This window comes from Saccopteryx leptura, chromosome 1 (assembly GCF_036850995.1).
Source record: "Saccopteryx leptura isolate mSacLep1 chromosome 1, mSacLep1_pri_phased_curated, whole genome shotgun sequence".
Classification (NCBI taxonomy): domain Eukaryota; kingdom Metazoa; phylum Chordata; class Mammalia; order Chiroptera; family Emballonuridae; genus Saccopteryx; species Saccopteryx leptura.
The window spans coordinates 162,619,113-162,634,482 of NC_089503.1; the positions used below are offsets into that span (position 1 = coordinate 162,619,113).

At 55.6% G+C, this 15,370-nt stretch overlaps 1 protein-coding gene across 1 annotated transcript in view; it reads right to left on the reverse strand.

Moving 5' to 3' along the window:
- The window catches only part of LGR6 (leucine rich repeat containing G protein-coupled receptor 6), a 70,340-nt gene that overhangs the window by 7,616 nt on the left and 47,354 nt on the right, over positions 1–15,370 (reverse strand). Inside the window, exons 7-16 of the mRNA XM_066379494.1 lie at positions 8,137–8,205; positions 6,721–6,792; positions 6,511–6,582; positions 5,928–5,996; positions 5,258–5,329; positions 4,865–4,930; positions 3,787–3,858; positions 3,344–3,415; positions 2,108–2,233; positions 1,102–1,262 (exon numbers count right to left, since the gene is read on the reverse strand). Of these exons, the coding sequence (XP_066235591.1) occupies positions 1,102–1,262; positions 2,108–2,233; positions 3,344–3,415; positions 3,787–3,858; positions 4,865–4,930; positions 5,258–5,329; positions 5,928–5,996; positions 6,511–6,582; positions 6,721–6,792; positions 8,137–8,205 (851 nt within the window). The remainder of the gene's footprint in view (positions 1–1,101; positions 1,263–2,107; positions 2,234–3,343; positions 3,416–3,786; positions 3,859–4,864; positions 4,931–5,257; positions 5,330–5,927; positions 5,997–6,510; positions 6,583–6,720; positions 6,793–8,136; positions 8,206–15,370) is intronic.

A 15,370-nucleotide genomic window follows, 5' to 3' on the forward strand; every position in this document is an offset into this window, starting at 1 on the left:
GGAAGTTTTTCCATTCCTCCTTCCAGCCTCTGGGGAAGCACGCAGACAACCAGACAACCCTGCAGAAAACCGAGGGGCTGCCCAGAGCCGGCCCAGCTCCTTCTCCACCCGCCCCAAGCAGCAGTAGGCACAGAGTGAAGAAGTGTGGCAGCCAGAGGGGCGGACACTCTTCACCCTCTGTGGTCTTGAATCCTGCCCAGAGGCTGTGCAATGCCAGTCCTACCTTACAGGTAAGGAAATTGCTCATAAAGTTCCTGCAGCTCGTCCAAGGCAACCGGCTAGTGATGGTGCATCTGGTTGAGAGCCCAGTCTATACACTGTGGGAGAGGTTTTCCTCACGCGCTTAGATTTGATTTTCCTGTTCCCTCCTCCATTGGTGTTTTGTGGAGAGGGGTCTCAGAGACAGAAATGCAGAACCCGGCTGTTTCCTCTCCTTCCTCCTCTGTTGCGTTCCAGCACGTGAGGTCCCTGTCTCCCCACCCCCTTGAGACATACTAGGAGGTGGTCCCTCAGGACCCCCATGCCAACTGCCCCCACCTTTTCGCCTTTTAACCCAAATCTTCCAGAAACAGGGATTCTTCTGGCCAAGACAGCCTGTGCAGGGATGGCCCTTCTCGGCAAGGCCCTCTGGCATCGGGTGGCCTTGGAAGTGTCCCTCTTTGACCCACAAGCTGGCTAGAGTGGCAGGACAACTGCACTGTTTGTTCCTCTGGACGCCGGGACATAGTGGGGGCATATTTTCGGAAGCAGGTTTTACTTAACTGATTTCATCTAATCCTACGCGGCTCAGGCTGACCAGGAAATGGGTACATTCTCTGAGAATGCCCTCCCTCAAATGGACAGGCCCCTGAGAGCCACGCAGGCAAGGGTGTCATGAGAGATGCAGGTGTGACGAGCCTTGTGAGCTGCAAAGGGCTTGTCACCATTGTCACCTTCCCCCAAGCCCCTCTGCGGAGTGGCCTTGGAGATGAGGTGAAACAGGGGTCGTGTCCTCCAGGCTTCCAGCCGTCCTCCCTGGGTTCCCACTCGGGGTCCCCAGCCTCCTCTCTGATTCCCCATCCCCACATAACCCCTGCCCCTCCCAGGGCCCCTGTCACTCACAGTGGTTCTTGGCTTGTCCCGCAAGAAGGCCCAAGGGCCTCTTCAGAGCTTCCTCGTCTTCCAGGTAGAAGTCGTCTGCCTCCCACTGCCCGGGGGCCTTGAGGAAGCTGGTGCAGGCACCATAGGCACAGCACTGGTAGGCATGGGGCACCTCCAGAATCCTGGGGGGGGGGGCACAGCGGTCTCAGGAATATTTTGGGTCTCAGCCCAGGCACCTGGCACCTGTCCTTTGACCCTAAAGCACCGGATTACTGTGCACGTGGCCTCCCGGCCTTTGTGTGCGTGGTGCAGCCAGCCCCCGCCTCTGAGGTCTGAGCAGGTCCCATCTGCTCCTCGTTCATCCTGAGGACTGAGCTGGGAAGTAGACTCCCTTAGCAGGCACAGGGCGGAAGCAACTCGCCCAGGGTCACGGTGCTCACACTCTGTCTCCTCCTGGCCAGCACCTCTCTCATCACATGTGAGGAGATAGGATGCTCCTAGTGACCTCTGTCCTTGCTCTCACGGACACCCACACACTGTCTCCTGACCCGCGGGCACGCCAGAGCTGGATGTGTGCCCTCTGAGGGGAGGGCTGGTGCCCCCAAGCATGTCACTAGTATGCAGCTGACGAGACTCGGGCCATCCAGGCTGCGCTGCGCGGGAGGCTGGTGCCACCAGCACCAGGACAGGCTGGGCACTGGCTCTCTGCTCATCAGTGCTCCAGACTCTGCCTTGGGTCCAGGGGCCCTGATGCTGCCCAAGTGAGGATGGGCAGTTTGGTGCGCAGTACAGGTGAGGGGTGTGGAGGTGCGGGAGCCTTCCCACCATCGTGTCCTCCCAGCTGTCCATATCCCCTGGGGCTGGGCCGGGGTGGGAGGTGCCACAGAGGAGAGACTGGAAGGGGAGGCAGGAGTCCCCCTGTCACTGTCAGCCACCAGGGTTTTCCTGTGGCTTCCTTCTGCCCCTCCAGGTCGCTCAGCTGCCCTGGGACAGACCTCTCTCTGCGTGGGGGAAGCCAGGTCCTTACCTCAGTTTTGGGAAAGTGTCCTTGGAGAAAGTCTGAGACAGAGCCGGGTTCCCTTTGAGCTTCAGATGCATCAGGCCTCCAAGCCCGGCCAGGGGCAGTGTGGTCAGCTGGTTGTCTGTCAGGTCCCTAGGACAGTGGATTAACAGGGTTATTGGCAGTTGTGGGACTGCAGGGGACAGGGCCAGGCTGAGGGTGTGGCCAGCACACTTGGGCAGAGCCAGAGAGGAGCAAAGGATAGCTAGCTGGTCACGGGGCAGGAAAACAGCTCTCAGTGCTGGGGGAGATGACCACCAGAGCCATAGCCACACAAGCTCACCCACTCATCAAATACTGGTGCCCACTGTCCTCCAGGGAACATCCCAGTCCAGAGGTGACTGAGCCCCTCAACCTCAGGTCCTATGCCAGGTCCAAGTCCCATCTGGGAGGCCCTGTCCCCCTACCATCCCTAACATGAGAGCCCAGAGCTGATTGGAGAGTAGGCCTGCTGGCCGCACACAGGGGCTCAGTCATGCACTCCTGTCCACAACCAGAGCTGGGGCCATGAGCAGTCTTCCCCTGCCACCACCCCGTGTAACTGGCCGCAAGTCTGGCTTAATGTCAGTGTCCTCTTCTCCCAAAGGGATAAAAACATGCTCTTGCCTGTCTGCAGGAGCAGAGAGCACCAAGGTGATGGTGGGATGCTGTGAGTGCCAGGTGGCCCGGGAAGTGAGGGTGGCCTGGATGATCCTGTGGGGGGAGGGGGCACCTCCAGGACCCACTGGCAGGCAGCCCCCTGCACAGGGAATAACCTCAACACAGGGTGTGGCCCCATCACAGGCCCTTCCAGCTCTGACATCACGGCCATGCAGCCAGCATGACACGCGACCTGTTTGTGTCCTACGTAATGCAGAGAACCTACGGTCCCTGCCACCTGGGAGGGCAGCCCTCAACAGCAATGCCATGCAGGACTCTGGATCCCCCATCTGCTCCACCTCCTGTGCCTTGGAGGTATTCTGGGCAATCTTAGGGGGCCTTCATAGTGGGGTGCAGGGAAGCCGAGGCTGCATCCCCAGATGGCAAGCCAGACCCAGGGGCCGGCTCTCTGCTGACCAGGCTCCATCATCTGTCAGACGGTCACAGTGATTGATGAGGCTAGAGCCTGTGTCCCTAGGATGTGTGGTCAGACATCCACGCAGGTCCCCACTGGGGGTGGCCTTGTTGTCCCCACTGCTCTGCAGCTCCCACAGTGGCACTTACAGCTTGACCAGGGAGTGCAGGGTCACGAAGGCCTCAGGGTGGATGGACTGGATGACGTTCCAGCTCAGGTCCCTGTGGACAAAGAGGGTAGACAAGAGGGGACAATGACACTCAGAGGACTTACTGTTCTTGTCCTGGTTCTCCTGCACTTTTCCCTATCTGAGCTGCCTTGAGCCCTCTAGGGGGGCACCTTTAGCCAGACCATGACCTGCCTGTGGCCCCAGGAAAGGGGACGCAGCCGGGCTTCAGAGCCTCACGGCCCCTGGGGAGGCACCTCCCCTCCTGTGTGTGTGTGTGAGTGTGCGCGCACACACACGCGCGTGCACACATGCATGTGTGTGCACACCAGGGCAGGAATGCAGAGCAGCGGGCTGTGTGCCTGTCGGTATCAGGAGGGCAGTGGCTCTGAGCACCCCCAGACCCCCTGTGCTGTGAGTACTCACAAGGCCCTCAGGGAGCTCAGCTGGCTGAAGGTGTCGGCTCTGACTTCCCAGATGCGGTTGTGCTGGAGGCCGCTAGGGCAGCAAGATAGGCCGGGTGACAAATGAGCTCAGACCTGGCTCTAGTCCATGCCCCCCATCCCCCACCCCAGACACTGGGCAGAAGAAAGGAGAGCCCCACTTCTCCTGGCACTGAGAGAGGGCCCAGCTCATGGAAGTCAACAGCATTAAAAGGATCCGGTTGCCTCGGGAAGTAGGTCAGGAGATAAAGCCACAACACTGTGGCCCAAAAGGGAGTCAGTTTCCAGGGTTCCCACCGGGCCTGGCTCCCTGCCCAGCCAACCTCAGCCCGTGGGTCCTCCAGACCCTGGTCCAGCACCAGAGCACTGCCCAACCCTTGGCTAGCCTGTGACTGGCCCCAACTGGGCCGCAGGGCTCAGTAGATTGGCCGAATGAATGGGAGGGATTCAGGGACTCAGCTCTGTGGAAGACGCTTCTTCCTCGGGCACCTAGACACATGACAGACCTGACCCCAAACCCTGCCCGGTACCCAAAAGGCATTGGTTGCTGTGCCGAGAAGGGGGGACAGACAAGGAGGGTCAGGAAGCCCTGATGGCTGGAGAAGCCGGGTCTGGGCAAAGGCAGCTTAGAGAGCTTCACTGTGACTTTCTCCTCATCAAGTTGGGATCCCGGGCTTCTCTCTGAGTATGTGTGCACAGGCGCACGCACACAGGTGAGTGTTAGTGGGGCTGTGGAAAATGACTGCTGTGCTCTGAAAGGCAGACCCTTCTGGTGCCCTGACATCCCCTCGTCCAGCTCACCAAGCCTGACGTGGCCCTGTCCCTCTGCTGGCCCTCATCACCACCACACTGCCTGCTGCCCTCAGCCCTCAAGAAGCCAACCTAAGACTCTTTTGGGCACCAGCGCCCAGCCCGTGGTCTTCTGTCTGGGCCTCTGCCCAGCTCCCAGCTCTCGCCTCTGGGTTCCACACCTTCAGAGAAGGGTCAGAGTGCAGAGCCCCCTGTGGACCTACCCTAAGTTAGTGAACATGCCTTTGCCCTGTCCCCCCAACCCCACTCACATCTCCTCCAGCTTCTGACACCTGTGCAGGCTGGGTAGCTCCTTGATTCGGTTGTGGGACAGCTCCCTGCAGAGGGTAAGGCCAGGGCAGGGTGAGGTTGGGTCAGGGAGCAGCTCTGGCCAGAGCCCTGCTTCTCTGTGAGGCGGTCGAGGCCAGGAGGACCCTGGGGGGATGTGGCTATCGATACACGTCCCACCAGGGCATTGTCCTCAGTCAGACTGTCTATACCCCTTGCTGAGCGCTGCTTTTCCCAGCAGGGCCTGGATGGGTGGCCTCATCCACAGACGGCCTGGGGGACCGAGAGGAGCAGGGAAAAGGAATGGGGAGGCGGGGGGGGGGGGCTGGGGGACCGAGGTCCTGAGCAGGGCTGCAGGGAGCATGTGAGCCACTCACAGGACTCGGAGCCTGGGCAGCTGCTGGCACATCCTGGGTGGGAGCAGCCGGATACCTGCGCGGGTCAGCGTCCTGCAGGGGAACAGAGACAGAGCTGGCCTGGGCCCAGGGCCCCGCCACCCCCAGCCACCCTTGAGGAAGACTTTCCAGAGGCCAGCAAGTCTAGGGGGACAACAAAGGCACAGAGGCGAGTCCCGTCCGGCCATGCCATGGATGGGCTGTGTGATGCAGGGGTGGGGTGGAGGGGACAGGGGACTCCTAACGTGTTCTGTTCATTCTCTTATAATTCCTCGGGGCCTGCTGTGCTGACACCTCTCCCCCACGCCAGAGGATGTGATAATAGGAACTATGAGAACGTTCATGTTCAAGTCAAGCTTCAGAAAGAATGAGATGGTGTTTCGCACCCCTCCCCTGCTGCAGGTGCTCAGTGTGCCCCCAACTGGGTCAGAAGCTCTAAAGTCACTCACCCCCAGACCACCCGCCAACCCCGCCTGCCTGCCATCACAGCACACCTAGAAGTGGCCATGGTCCCGGGTACAAGCCAGCTGACCTCTGAAGCCCCCAGCGGGACACCAGCTAAGGGGCAAGCAAAGCATCAGGACAGCCTCCCAGAGGCAGATGGAGCACCTGGGAGGGGATGGGAAAGGGTTCAGGCAGGAGGGCTACTCACAGGGTCTCTAGGTTCGTGGTACCTTTGAGGTCTGGGAATTCTTGGATGTCCATGGCTCCATTCAGGGACCTGGAAACCGCCAACAGCTCTGAGGGTGGGATCTGAGCACATTCTGACAGCTCTCCACCCTCAGGGCCTTCCCCACAGAGACCCCAACCCCTGGGAAACATCTTTCTTCCCTAATGCCCGCAACCAGCCTGGCTGTCTGGCCCTGCTGAAGGCTGGGCTTTGACCAGCAGGGTCCAGGCAGCCATGAAGCCCAGACAGAGCCAGCAATCTAGACACTGGGGGGGCCAGCATGCAAGAACACAGGCCTAGGTCTCCCTGACACTCCACAGGGCCTCATCAGAGCCTCTGCACTGGCTCTTGTCCTTAAACTGCATCACCCACTTGAGAGGCGGCAAGAAGCCACAGGGAGGAGGAGAGGTCAAGCCCATCAGATCTAGGAAGAGGCCTGAGCCTAGAGGAGGCCTGCAGCTTGGAGTTCATGTGCCTGGGAGTGCCTGGCAGGGGTGGGGGTGGAGACAGCAGGGACCTAGGAAGGGAGGGTCCCGGCTGTAACTGCCTTCAGGTGCCAACTCACAGAGTGTGCAGCTTTGGCAGGTACTGGAACGCGGACCTTCCCACAGACTGGATCGGGTTGTCATAGAAGTGCCTGGAGGAGATGCAGACACTGAATCAGAGACTTGCGCTGGGTCTCTGCTCCCCCCCATGGAGCCTGGGGGGAGCACCCTAATTGTCCTGTCTCGCCCCCCACCCTCCCCCAGGTGCCGGTGGAAAGGTCGGAACTCACACTGTCTGCAGCAGAGGGTTCCCCAGGAAGGCCTGCTCTGGGATGGCCTTGATGTTGTTGTTGTGGAAGCCCCTGGAAGATAGCCAGGGCTCCGTGAGGACTCGGATGTGGGGTCCCATGGAGCTCAGTCAGCCAACAAGAAAGGCCAGAATGCCAAAGGGACAATGGCCGGCGAACCCCAGTTCAGTCCTACCTAAGCCTTTTCTGTATTCAATATCACACCCATCATGTGTGGCAGGTTGGGGGGGGGCAGGAAGCCCTGGAGCAACGTGGCACCCAGGGAGGCAGCCTCTCCTTCATCACTGTCACCTGTGTGGAGGTCTTGGAGGGTCCCCAGGAGGAAGCCAAAGTGTAGGGGGGTATGCGGAAAAAACAGAGCTTCCAGGGGCCAGGGGATGAGGGGCGGGCCTCCACTGGACGCTGCCTTGGCCCCAAGGCCCTGAGACTAAGGAACAGAGAAGAGAGGGCCAGAGAACAGACACAGGATCGGGTGAGGAAGGCAGTGAGTGGCTGTAGCCCTGGATGTGGCAATGACACGTTTAGTTAGCTGGGAAGGGCCTTTCAAAATAAAGGCCGGACTGAACCACATGCAGTTCACAGAGCAGGTCCATACCGCCAACATTGTCTCCATGGCGATCTGGCTTCTCTGCGCCCCCCTGGCCTCTGTGCCACTCTGTGCCCTGCTCCCCTGTGACGTCTGCATCATGTTGTCCCTCAGCCAGTCTGTCCAGCTAATCCCACTCCTGGCACCATCTGCTCAGCCATCCTTCATTAAATCACTCTTTTATGCTTCCCAACACTGCGTGTCTGGGCTGAGCTGTGCTCAGGGACTTATGTTTCTGGGACATATGCCCTGTCCCCGAGCAGCTTTCTCTCCAGAGTTGGAAACACACAGACAGACTCATCCACAAATCCTCTTACTTCTACTAACTTAGTCTCTGCTCCCCCAATGTGTCAGCGTTTCCTGTCCCCACCACACACACGCTATCCCCTCCGTGCCCTCCTGACTAAGGGAACCTCACATTCTTCCACGTCCCAGGTCAACAGAGAAGCCCAGCCTTGCGGCTCACAGGTGACAGAGGACTCCCAATGGTCCCAAGTCCTGTCCTTCCAGCTGGCCTGGCTGTCCCTTATCTGCTGCTCATATCTAGCCTTCACACCTGCCAACACCCAGACAAGGGGCTTGGGGGCTGGCGTGAAGGTGCCACTATAGTCCAGGCAGCAGTCTGAGTGAAGATGCCACCTCAAGTTCGGGGCTCTGCTCCTGAACCTCAGGTTCCCTGAGGCTGGTCATGCTCCTGTCCCTGCTGGGTCCTCTCTCTGCCCGCTCCATTTCCATCTGTCCTGTCTGAAATGCCTCCCTCCTCTCCATCATGGCGCTCGGAGAACAGGATGTGGGGACAGCAGGCTACTTACAGTTCCTGCAGCCTGCTCAGGGTCCGGATGGCCATGGGGAATTCCCGCAACTCGTTGTGATTCAGATCCCTGGGAGGGAAGTGGAACTGTTGTCAGAGGTGGCCGGCAGGCAGGTCAGGGCCTGAGCAACACGGGCATGGCTGCAGGGGTGGCCAGAGAGACGGCTGCCACCCTGGGGACCCAGTGTCAGTGCCTGGAGACACACTGGGAATGTGCACTGTGACCCCTTCTCCACACAGCTGGGGCGTGCTGCCCCTGACACAGATTGACTGTCTCAGCACAGTCCCTGCTGGCTGGGGAAACAGCTCAAGCCTTTGGGGACATCAGTGGCAGAGATGGACAGAGGGGAGAAGGGGGCAATCTTTAATACCTGTCACCAGCTCTCGGGATTCTGGAAGGTTCCTCAGGTGACTACCTGGGCTACCTGTGACCTCTGCTCTCACCTTCTATAAAAATGAACAGTGCTGGCCCTGACTGGGTGGTTCCATGGATAGTGTCCCAGCACACCAAGGTTGCAGGTTTGATCACGGTCAGGGCACATACATGAAGCCACCAATGATGCATAACTAATGGAGCAACAAGTTGATGCTTCTTTCTCTCTCTCAGATCAATGGGAAAAAAATTTTAAATGAACAACAATACCTCTTATCTTTGGGTGTTGGCATAACTGCTCATATTTTCTCTTACCCTTTTCTTCATTTCCCAATTGTTTTCACAATGAATACACATCACACGTATCAGAAAACGGAGATAATATTAAAAGTGGTAGAAACCCAAGCTGATAGGGAGGTGGGAGTCAACATGCTAACCAGCAACAGGTGGGCATTTAAATAGGCACCACCTTTCAGATATCATTTGACAAGATCTTTTTAAACGGAAGGATTCATGCCCTGTCCCCTCCAAGTCTGGGCATCTGTCCTATGGAAATGTCCGTGCCCGGTGTGAAGACGTGTGACCAGAGGGCTCATCGCAGCATTGTGCAAACCACAGGGCAAAACACTGACCCAGTGGGGCTTGGCTTTGTCCTTTCACCATCTTGGGGGTCTTGTGTATGCCATGTGTGGTGATGACAGGAGGAGGAGACGCGAAGGGACCAAGGGCACAGCCGACTATCGTTAAAAGAGATCTGAACGGCCTGTGGAGGGGAGCCAGCCCTAGGGGGTGCTCACTGTGTGCTGGGGTCCTGCAGGACAGACAGTAGCATTCACATGCTGGTTTTGTCTCCCTCAGTCACCAATGACGTAGGCCTACGTAGACATGTGCCTGATTGGGGGTCTTGGTGCCCCTAGATTCCTGTGGCTGGAGGGTACATCCCACTCTGACAGTGGGGGCCCAGCAACAGTGCCCCCTTGATCCCCTGAGGAGGACCCCAGCCCATCTCTTCAGCCTTTTAAAGCCACCTGTGTCCTGACAACATTTACGAGGGGACTGTCCAACACCGAAGACAGGGACCACGGTGGTCCTTTCATTATACAGTGACTTGGCAGGTTTGTGAGTACATCTCACTTTAACACAGAGATAATGACAGAGTCCCCCAGGTGACAGGCTCATACACTTACTAATCCACAGGTAGACCCAGGAACACAGCCCAAGTGCCAGAAGGGCAGTGGCAAGGTCTGGTCACCAATGCACTCACTGGGGAACATTTTTTTTTTTCATTTTCTGTTTCATGAGGTTTTAGAACTGTTTCTATATATTTTTGCATCGCTGATTCCAAATCTGAAATCCAGTTTTTGGTGCATGCTCTAGTTTTTATGCAATTTTAATTTCTTTTTGTTACAATTAATGACATGCATTGGTTTTTAAATTGGAGTTAAAGGGCAACGACTCTTGGATTGAACATAACCACAAGACAATTAATGTTTTACAAACATCACTTTTACATAATTGTAGTTGTTTTCAAATGTAAAAAATTATTATCTGATAAAAACACCCTCTTATTTTAAGATTGAATCATGGCTTCTTCGAGTAGGCGTAAATGTAAGAATAGTCCTGACACCTTCTGTTATATATGTGGCTGTTACACACTTCAACGTCAAAGGCGCAATATTTCACCATTTGTGACACGTGCATATATTGCCTATTTTCAGCGGTTCCAATTGGTTATTCAACTCATCTGCGAGAAGATTATAATGACATAAAAATTGTCCTAGACTTTCTGAAGTATGAGGAACATAACTGGATCATTTCTGTGGATCTTAAAATGGTAAATTTCCTGCTAGGGCAACAGAGAGGTTTCACAAAGTATCCTTGCTTTCTGTGTTTGTGGGACAGCCAAGCTCGGGAGAAACATTGGACACAGGAGTGGCCGAAACGTGAAACTCTGGAAGTAGGGATGCAAAATATTGTGAATGAACCTGTAGTTAATCGAGACAGGATCATTTTTCCCCCACTTCACATCAAACTTGGCTTAATGAAGCAGTTTGTTCATGCTTTGAATAGAGAAAGTGAATGCTTTCAACATATTATTTCTGCTTTTCCTGCCTTGTCTTTCGAGAAGATAAAAGCAGGTGTATTCGATGGACCTCAAATTTGAACCCTCATACGTGATAAAGAATTTGCCAGGGGCCCTGGCCGGTTGGCTCAGTGGTAGAGCGTCGGCCTGGCGTGCAAGAGGTCCCGGGTTCGATTCCCGGCCAGGGCACACAGGAGAAGCGCCCATCTGCTTCTCCACCCCTCCCCCTCTCCTTCCTCTCTGTCTCTCTCTTCCCCTCCCGCAGCCGAGGCTCCATTGGAGCAAAGATGGCCTGGGCGCTGGGGATGGCTCCTTGGCCACTGCCCCAGGCGCTAGAGTGGCTCTGGTCACAACAGAGCGACGCCCCGGAGGGGCAGAGCGTCGCCCCCTGGTGGGCGTGCCGGGTGGATCCCGGTCGGGCGCATGTGGGAGTCTGTCTGACTGTCTCTCCCCGTTTCCAGCTTCAGAAAAATACAAAAAAAAAAAAAAAAGAATTTGCCAGGAAGATGAATAAGGAGGAGAAAGCAGCATGGCAATCTTTTGCGGCAGTTACAAAGAACTTCCTTGGCAACAAAAAAGCAGAAAACTATGAACTTCTGGTTCAAAGGATGCTGTTGGCTTTCCACGACATTGGATGTAACATGAGCATTAAGATTCACTTTCTGAAGAGTCACCTTGTAAGTTTCCCAAAAATCTTGGAGCTGTTAGTGATGAGCAGACTACTGCTGGAGCATCAAACGTGATTGTCCTCAACAAGTACACAAACGCAAGAGCTACAAATGCAACTTTTTGTCTGAATAGAATTTAAATAAGTTTTGCGCAAATTTTATGATTAAAGTAAGTGTTTTAATATGTTCTATTTCAAAATTGTAGACAACTTCTAGTGCAATCATATCTTTTAGTGTATTAGTATATTTACTGCATTATATAAATTATTATATTTTCACAAAGATGATGCCCAAGAAGACATTCTACTTCATTATACTAAACTAAATGTTGAAAATTTTACAATAAGATGAAAACCTAAAATCTTGAATTGCAAAAGAACTGTGGCTTACAGAGAAAAACTAATGTCAGATTTGAGATCAGCATACTCAAATTAGGTAAGAACAAGTGTTTTTGTGGATGCAACAAAAATTGTGTTCCCCAGTGAATCTGCCCCCAACCAGCTCCCTGATGTGCTAAGTCCCCGGTAATCACGAGTGAGTTCAGCACAGACCCTGCTCCACTCTGCTCTGCAGAGAATCAGATACCTCTCCTTCCAACCACTAGCCTGGATTTGTTCCCAGAGGCTCCGTGGGCTGAAAACAGTGTTGTGTGTATGGGGGGGAGGGGTGCCCACAGTTCTTTGCTGCATCTATCATGAGATGGCCTTTACCTCCCCACATCTGAGGCAGTGCTGGCCTTGTGAAGGGCACTGACCTGTAGAATGAGGTGGAATTGACATGATGTGACCTGGTCCTAAATCTCAGGTGGCCCTACAACCTCTGGCCCTCTGGGAGTGTTCCCACAACTGCGGGAGGAAGCCGGCCAGCCCTCTGATGACAGGAGCTGTGTGCAGAGAGAGGACCGCCTGCCAGGCACTGAGGCCCAGACGTGGTCATGAGCCCCACAGGACCCCACGCAGGCTTCAGCTGCAGACACACACTTGGGCCCAGCTGGTGCGTGGGCCCAAGTTGTAAATTGTTACCCACTGAGTTTGGGGATGATCTGTTATGAAGTCATAGGTAGTGAGGCAGGCACCCTGCCCACTGTCTCCTTGTGGGCACATTCACATCTGATATGCATTTCTCTGTTTTCTTCCTCACCCAACGAAAAGGAAAGTTCCTTGAAAACAGGGACTTTACCCATTTCTGATTTTAGACACCAAAATGGGACTGGCGCAGAGCTCAGTTCAACAAATACGTGTTAAAAGAACAGATGAGCAAATGAAACAGCCTGGATGGAATGATTAGGGAAAAACATTAATGAACTCTTAAGGAACCTAGGAAATCTCGGGGAACATCCTTAACATTTTGAGGGTGATGTTGAAAAAGGCATAAGTGTCCTGAGGGGCACCGTGAGGCTTGCCCAGGGCTGCAGAGGCCGGGTAATGAGTCCCAGGACCTTGCTGTGCTGAGCCTCACACAGTTTATCTGACCCATGTACAGGCAGCCACACAGAGTGGGTCTAGCCCTCCTTGGCAATCTCTGGTCAGGAGTTTTTGCCAGGAATGGCCTCACAGACAGTGGGAAAGACAGATGGCTAAAGGCATGTGAATGAAAAGACTATTTCTGTAGAGAAATGTGGGGGAATAAAAACTGCAAATATCAAAAAGAATTCTGCAGACTCCATGCCAGGGAGGCGGCCTGAACGCTCCCATCTGGGCGTCGGCGCAGACCAAACAACCTGAGCAGGGGCCAAAGCCCCACTCCACTGGGTGCCGCTCTGATGCAACCTTCATTCTGACTGTCCAGGTAGGAAGTCTGCAAGTCCCCGCCCGGGTGAATTCACTCCCGTGCAGTAGGCGTTGCTGCCTGTCCACAACACTGTGTGGTGACAGAGAAGGTAGAGAGGAGAAAAAACATCCTCATCTAGACAGATGCACAAGGTGACAAGACGAGGCCTCAGCAGCGTGTGTTGGGTCCCGGGGAACACAGGGGCCTGGACCTTTGGAGACGAGATCACAGATGTTGACGGCACGGTGACCTTTCGGCCGGCCATCACGTGGGGCCGCTCTGGCCCCTGTGCTGGCCGCCCTGCCACAGCATCTCTGCCCTTCTGCAGCAGAGTGGGTTCTGATGCCCTCCACCTCAGCTGGAAAACCCATCATGGCTTCACGGTCTGTTACCTGTAACAGCCGTAACTAGCCAGAGCCTGGGAACCGTTACCGGTTCAGCCTGCTGCTCGGGGAGTGGGGAGCAGGTGGGGGAGGGCTGAGGGGAAAGAGAAACCGTTCCTCTCCCACCAGAGCCCCATCTGGAAGCTGTCCGCTGTCCATGTCTAAGCTCCCCTTCTGCTCCACCATTCCGGCCAAACCTGCCCCAGTCTGATGGCAGCCCCGGGCCATCAGTGGAGAAGGGAGGCCCCAGCCGTCAGGACCCACACCTGTGACTTCCTCCTGTGCACCTGGCTGTGCAGGAATGGCTAGCTCCCGAGACCTCCAGGCGCTTCATGGTGGACTCCAAGCACGAAGCCCCCGGGGCATCTCAGTCACATGGGGCAGCCCGTGCACCCAGCTGGTAGGGAAACCAAGGCTCGGCATGAGGAGGGTACAGGCAGGCCTCAGAGCCAGGACTCAATCAGACCTACTGGCTCCGGAGTTCACACCCTTCCCCCAGGCAACAGGGCTGCACGCTGGCAGCTGCTCAGGTGGGGATGGTGGGGCTAAGAGAGAAGCTGTGGGGAGAATGAGGCAGGTAATAGAGGGGCAGAAACTTGAACGGCCCTGTGAACCAGCCCCTAATTCTCTCCTGTGCTGCCTCCCCTGAAAATCGGGACACCTGGTACATGCGGCCGCGCTGCTCACCTGGTCCAGGGCAGATGTTCCCAGAATGCCGTCTCCTCTACCTCCTCCTTTCACTGGATGCCAGAGACCAGAACAGACACTTCTGGCCATCAGATGCCACACCAGTAGACACAAAAGTTGGTCTACCTCACAGCAACAGAAGAGGACTGCTGTCACACACGGGACTCACCTTAAACTTACTCCCAAGTCTAAGGTGTACATTTACACCCAGGTCACAGGGAGCACTGTAGGCGACCTCCCTCCCCAGCATGAAACATGGAACACGGACATCTCCGATAGACTGTGAGCTCCAAACCATGTTACCTCCCAAAGACCAGCAACAAAGGCGATAGGCACCTTGAGTGTGGGTCCTACAGACTGAGCCTCTACTCTGAACCGGACTCCGCCTGGACATCAGCAGCCAAGAAACCTTCATGACTAATCGCCTGTTTTACCTTCTAAACAACCTGCACAAGAGGCCACCCATGGGTAAATGGAACAGTAACATTGTCTCTGTTTCCATTGAGACACAGAGGCGCCTTTCTGGCAGGCTACCCTCTCCAGAAGCAGTGAGCACCTGCGGCCTGAGCCGCAGTTTCAGTGGAAGTGGCTAGTCCCTGGTGCCAAGATCACTGGTTTCCCTAACGAAACGCCTGGGACCCGAGAAGCCGGGGCTGAGACGTGGCAGTCCACCTGCCCGCACAAAGCTGGTTCCCAGTTCCTGCTGGGACCCTTGCTGGCTGTCCTGTCACCCTGGTTACTCTGCATCCAGGACTCCTTCCTCCTCCCTCAGCCCCCACCCTATTGGTGGTAAGGCCACGAACTAGTGCACTCTGGCTTCCCAGGAGTCACCACAGGCCACCTAAGGCTGCTCCCATGTCTGTGAATCAAGGTTATAGACACTTTATCTTTTCACTACCCTCCCCAGAACAGCCTTTGTCACTTAGGATGTGATACCACAAGACGTAGGCATCCAGGTTTGGGCAGCACCTCCCTCACCTGGATGCCATGGTGACCCAGAGGCTTTGGGGGACTCCTGGTCAGAGCAGAACATGACCTGGGGGTCTCTCCTAGTGACCTCACATCGCTGGTCTAAAGTCAGGGCCCCGATGTTTTGAACCACGATCTTGTGAGAAGGAACCATCCCAATGGTCTCAGCCCACGCCTAGGGCATTGCTCCTGGGCAGGGAGCATGGCACAGCTGTGCTCTTATGGGTTGTGAGGGACTGACCCACAGAGAGGTAAGGCAAGAGTTCAGGGGAGGCGTCTTGGCTGGAGACTGGGCAGAGCTG